Source organism: Dendropsophus ebraccatus, chromosome 1 (genome assembly GCF_027789765.1).
Source record: "Dendropsophus ebraccatus isolate aDenEbr1 chromosome 1, aDenEbr1.pat, whole genome shotgun sequence".
Classification (NCBI taxonomy): domain Eukaryota; kingdom Metazoa; phylum Chordata; class Amphibia; order Anura; family Hylidae; genus Dendropsophus; species Dendropsophus ebraccatus.
This window is the reverse complement of record NC_091454.1, coordinates 169,745,038-169,751,394: the sequence shown is the minus strand read 5'-3', so window position 1 is coordinate 169,751,394 and position 6,357 is coordinate 169,745,038. Positions and strand designations below refer to the sequence as shown.

The window sequence follows — 6,357 nt, the reverse complement described above, 5'->3', positions numbered from 1 at the left end:
CAGATGTCCTTGTATTTTATTATGTATGTTTAGTGCTGGGAAATTATGGGGGGAGAATAAAAGTATTATCAGTGTCCTGCAGAGGGCCAAACAAGTGATAAAAGGTTACACAGCCCTGGACAAGATATATAGACACGAGGCTAGGGGAGAAGAATGAATCTTTGCCCTTTGTTAAAAAAAAAAGCCTAGCCTAGTGCCAGTATACAGTGCACATTTGGCGTAAGTGCAACATATATCAAATTCACCCAACAGAGGCCAGAAAAATGTCAGCCTGCTATGTGTCAGCATCCCATTCCCAAACAGTCAGTGACATACACTGGAGCCTTCCATTAGAGGTGTGGATCCTCCTGATGTACAGTATATCGCTGATGAATGTGAGTAGACAGAGAAAAACATGTCCACCTTCCAGAAACTAGGCTATTCAGACTGATACTTGAATGCGACTGATACTGCATGTCAGTCGCATTCAAGTGGAACTTAGCTACAAGTCTAGACACAGCCCATTGACAAAAGGGGGCACTAATCTCATGCAATTTCTAAGGTTATTTCTCCTGGTTCATAAACTCCTGTCTCATATAATTACATAATAGATAGGGATGTCATGAAAGGTTACTTAACTATTGTAAAAGTCATCAGTGTCCAGGCTTAGAAAAACATGGCTGCTTTCTTGTATAAACAGCACCACCCCTGTCCTCAGGTTGTGTGTGGTATTGCAATTCAGCTCAATTCAATTCAGTGGAACTTTGCTGCAAAACCCACGCACAAACTGAGGATAAGAGTGGTGCTGTTTCTAAAAAAGAAAGCAACCATGTTTTTCTAAGCATAGACAACCCCTTTAAACACTGCACAATGGATCTCATAGTGGTACAGGGAGTTTTAGAAATAGAAGATTATGTATGTATGTATATATGCATGCATTAAGTAAAAAAGAAAAGGTGTCCGCTTTTTCTTTTTTTGTATTTAAACAAGTTTTTATTGAAAAAGATAAAGTGGGTACAGAATGGAAAAAGGGAAAGGTAATGGTAAAGTGATAGAAAGAAACACAAGAGGGTTAAGTGCCCAAGTCAAGGCTGGTCGCAGACCAAAATATATGCCATAAACAATTACAAACAGATTGGTATAAGCAACTAGGGAGAAAGGGAGAACATACATAGCCCTAGCTGGGATGATGGAGAGAGGAAAAGTCTGGTGACGCCATGAAGTCTATCCAGGCCCTCCAAATGCAAGCGTACCGTGCAGACTTATGGGGTGTATCGCCCTTCAACTCCTCCTTTCTACTCATATGCAGAATCTCATTAAACCATTTGGTCACCGCGGGGGCCCTGGTGGTCTTCCAAAGACGCGGGATTCAGTGTAAAAAACATAGGAGACCTTTAGATAGCAATTTGATGGAGCATAGACAATAGTAAGGGAGCTGGATTATTAAGCAAATACCTGTAATTCTAGTAATCACATCTATAACCATTTTCCAAAAACAGTTGCAACACTAGGTATCCCCACCAAATGTGGGACATGATCCCCCTGGCTTTTCCACACCTCCAACATGCATCTGACAAGGGTATAATCTACTAAGGAGCGATGGCACTCAGTACCATTGAGTAAAGATCTTGAAGATTGTGTCCAGAGCCCTACCAGATATAGATGTTTTATGGCAAAGGGTAAATGCCTTGTCCCAATGGGTCCCTGAAACTTACGTCGAAGCTCATGTTCCCAGCCCTCAACATACGTCAGGGGAGCGTCTGACAAGGTATCCAGCAAGGGCCCATGTACAAAGGACAATGGCCTATGCTGCACTGTATCTTGACATTACGCTTCCTCAAAGGTTGTGAGTGTTCTAGACAGCTGATGATGCACCATGTTGTTGGAAATAAAATGTTTGGCCTGATAATATTCAAGCAGCCTACTGCTGCCCCATGCAACCTCCAGGACTACAGCTGAGTAAGATAGAGGAGAATCTCCTGACGTGAGATCCCTGAACACCAAGCCAGACGCAGCCCTATGTCCTAAGAAACCCAGGGCCGAAGGCCAGGGGGCACTTTTTCTTTTTAAAAAGATGTCCATTATTACATTTTAATTGACCTCAAAGTCAATAGAATGACGGACATCCAATGCACAAAGTGTAGAAAATGACGGACATAGTCTGCGCAGACCTCAAAATAATGATCAAGACAATTATTTTTGGATGTCTTTTGCAAACAACGGACATTATTTTTTTAGTTGTTCACACACAGTTTTTCTTTTTTACCGTCTTTACTATTAAGCTTAATAAGCTTTTCAAATAAGAAACACCCAAAGGCCAATCAGTCCCCCTGAACTAGAATAATGTACTAACAGTAGAGATGAGCGAACCTGGAGCATGCTCGAGTCGATCCAAACCCAAACTTTCGGCATTTGATTAGCGATGACTGCTGAAGTTGGATAAAGCCCTAAGGCTATGTGGAAAACATGGATATAGTCATTGGCTGTATCCATGTTTTCCAGACAACCTTAGAGCTTTATCCAAGTTCAGTAGCCACCGCTAACCAAATACCGAACGTTCGGGTTTGGATCGACTCGAACCCGAACCTGGTTCGCTCATCTCTAACTAACAGCCGTCATTGCACTGGTGGCCAAACAGGGAAATGAAGGACATCATTTTGACTGTTTAGTGTTTATTAAAAGAATGGCCCCAACAGAATTCACTGGAACCTACAGTAGTTCAAAATTCCTCTGTAACCAATGCCATCAGTATATTTTGCAACAACATAGTTGCAAAAGTCTTGGAACAGCTCACTGGTTTTAGAGTAACTTGGATTAAGAGCATATTTGCAAGAAGAGCTCAAAGTTTTTCAAAATTGTAACTTGGCTTAAGGGCATTGCTTTGGTTTAAGAGCGCTAGTAGGGGAGGGGCATGGTCTGCATAGTGGGGTCTACAGCCTTGTACTCTGACCCAGGAAGTCTCCATCACCTTCCACATCATTGCAGATCCACTTCAGGCTGGAGCTTACATTAGGGTACAGGAATGTGAAGAGCACTCCATTTATGTGCCCACATATGTCCTGCTCATTCCCTCTACTCCCTGCAGTCTCCTATAGCCCTTGTGTTTCCTATCCTCTCCATTCCTGCTATAATGTGCCTGCACTCACACTCAGCCATTCACACTGCTTCTATAATGTGCCTGCACTTACACTCAGCTATACACACTCCTGCTATAATGTGCCTGCACTTACACTAAGCCATTCAATCTGCTGTATATAAAGTTTCTGTCTCTGTCTTCCTGCACAGCTCTGTGATTCTCGCTTCCTGATTGGTCCATGCTGAACACACCTCCTTTCCATTGCTGTCATGTGACCACACAGACCTCTGACAGCAGCCCTGCTTCTCTATTCTAGTCTGTTGCACTATGCTACTGCATATTTGGGATCTGCAGCTCCATCATGTACCTACAAACTGCTGCATACTGATTGTTATGCTGTACAGTAACTTATAATATGAAATATTCAGCTGTTTCTCATTTTTTGTTTCATCTATTCTATATGTTATTCAGAATAATAAATCATTATTTTTGGGGTGTGAAACCAGTTGTCTGCCTTTCAATGATTTCTTATGGGAAAATTTGCTTTGGTTTAAGAGTGGATTTGGATTACAAGCAAGGTCCCAGAATGAACTATGCTCGTAATCCAAGGAACCACTGTACTTGGAAAATTGGTGATGTGTTCAATACTTATTTCGCCTATTGTATCATATTTGTACACTCCTCTTTATTATTATGAGTTGTTATTAAATGTTTTTATCTTTATTTGGGTCTAGTTTTTTTTTCCTGTATGTGTTTTATTGGCTATTATAGGTTTAAGGTTGCAAGAAAAGTGGTATTTCTTCACTGCCCTTATATCATCTATGTGTGCAGATGTACCTATAATATTTAATAATGGTGTTCTTATAAGGCTCCCGATCTGGTGGTAGCTATCTCATGTACCATGAACCATGTGTAATAGACTGAATAGACTGAAAATCTATCAAAATAATTTGACATTCAGTGTAAAGAAGCCAATTTCCAGGCATTTGTTAAATCAGCTTTTATTTTTACATTCTGGAATGAAAAAATACATAATAGAAGCAAGTTGTTGGTTTCACAGCGGTTTGTATTAATTTAGTGTTTATGAAAAAAATCAAACTCTTATTTACACCAAGATTCTAAAGTATAAATAAAGGTAGGTTATCTTTGCTTATTAGAAAATATACATCTCTTCAGGCTTACACCTAAAACTATCTCTTGGTGTATGTGGCCTCTAAGATTCTTTGGGTTTATGGAATAATAATAATAACAACTTAGAGGTTATACTTAAGAAAACAAGCAAGGACTGTGTCCAGGAGGGATAAACGTCCCTGGTTCCTCATTTTTTGTGCTTGAGAGCACAGCAAGCCATGGCCTGCACATGTAGACCCTGAGCAATAACTGGAAATTACCAATTGGCTAGACAGAAAAGTCTTTGGAACCTAAGCTCATTGATATGCAAATGGAAGTACATTTTGGCAAATATGGGCTTCTCAGTCACTTCATTAAGAAAATTCATAGAAACCTGATGAAGAGCAATCTAGCAGATGGAATCTTGTGAGAATACATCACTTATTTTGCTCTGTAGCTCTATACAATATGAAGAACCACAAGCAGGTCGTGTAGGAGGCACACACGGTTTGTAAACTTCACAAGTGTGCTGTGGTGTTTTTACATGTCCTTTAAGGTTTTACTGCATTCTCAAACCATTCCTTTATGGCAGCTCTGTTCTGATTTATCCAGATGATATTAGCTTGTGTCTTCTCTATAGCTTGTTCTAAAGCTCGAACTCCAGTGCCAAAACCAACGCCGTTATCAGTGTTCTCCTGCTTAAATTGAATAAGCTGATGAGGGAAAAAAAATGAAAAATGGTTGTATTATATTGTTTCATAATATTGTATTATAGTAGTAAAAGTATAGTTGTTTTAGTAGTAGTTGTTATTTAGATATTATGTGATGGTATCTGTGTCCGGGGGGGAGGCGGGGGTGCAGGAGTCAGTTCCGCACAGGGGGCCATGTATCCTAAGTTTGTCCCTATGTATGGCGACCTAAGATATTATAACAGGGCTTACTTATTCTCAGATACACTGAGAAGCAACTTGTATATACCATGTTGAAAAGGTTGTGAAGACTGGAATGTTCATAAACTGGTATTAAAGCTATGGGTTTATTGAAGCCAGTGGATTGAATTGACAGTGGATCTCTTTCATTGTTGTTGAACTCTTAACATATGGCAAAACAGCATGAAATATGATATTATGAATGGATAAATAGACTATACAGAAGCCTTAGGAAGTGCTGTTGACTTCTGAAGATTAAGCTTTTAACCCAACCAACAAGCAACCAAAAGCTCTTGAAGGCAATATTACCATTTAATCCTCATGTAAAAAACTTACTTGCTGAAGATCAAAATCTGTGGAGAATCTTCTAGATACTGTAGAAATCAGACTACCAAATGACATTCCAGCTCCAATCCTGTTGGAAAAACAATAAATAAATATAAATAAAAGTAAATATAGTTAATAAATGTAAAAATAGGGATTTATCGTTTAATTTTTAATTGTCAGACAATTTTAATAGTTAAACGTTTACTTTGCCATATGGGTTTGTGCCTGACATATTGACAGAATAATGAGGTCTGTTTGTTTTAGTTAACTGTTCACCATTGTATAGATGTCATATTAAGGCTATGTTCACACATAGTATTTCCCTCAGTCCTTTGGTCGGTCTTTTTTCTACCAAAACCTGGAGTGTGTTGAAAACACAAAATCTTTGCATTATAATTTTGCCTGTGAGTTCCTCTCCTGGTTTTGGTTGAAAAAAGACCAAATGACCAAAAGACTGATGGAAAAAATATGTATGAACGTAACCTAATAGTAAATAAATGGAATATTTTTTTGAGGGAAATAACCAAAATTGTTCATTTTGTCCGTCATTTTATCTCAAGTGTATAGCCAGCTTTGGGAAAGCTAAGATCTGGAGTCATTCTTATATAGTCCAGTGGTATGAAGTGTTTCAGTGTCTGGAATATAGATACACTTTGAAAAGTATTGAAGTTCATGTATCATTTATATTTATGTTTTTTTTTCTTTTTTACTGATTAGAGCCATTTACTGAAACATATTCTTTTTTATACCTGTTTTTATTTTGTGTTTTGCCATCTTTTCGTCTAAGCTGTTTTTACATCATTTAGAAATGTGCTTGAGAGCAAGTCCCATAGATATAAGCATCAACATTGTGGAGCTAATCATTTACATGAATGGGGTAGATTTCTGAGCATGCTCTGTGACCCATGCTGAGATCATTTTACAGGGAAGGAGAGG

At 38.8% G+C, this 6,357-nt stretch overlaps 1 protein-coding gene across 2 annotated transcripts in view; it reads right to left on the bottom strand.

The window, feature by feature from the left end:
* Positions 1–4,040: 4,040 nt before the first annotated feature.
* The window catches only part of LOC138801523 (aminopeptidase N-like), a 62,301-nt gene continuing 59,984 nt past the window's right edge, over positions 4,041–6,357 (bottom strand). For both annotated transcript variants that reach the window (XM_069984446.1, XM_069984439.1), the window contains 2 exons: positions 5,431–5,509; positions 4,041–4,878 (listed from right to left, as the gene is read on the bottom strand). In XM_069984446.1, the coding sequence (XP_069840547.1) occupies positions 4,717–4,878; positions 5,431–5,509 (241 nt within the window). In that variant the 3' untranslated portion in view covers positions 4,041–4,716. The remainder of the gene's footprint in view (positions 4,879–5,430; positions 5,510–6,357) is intronic.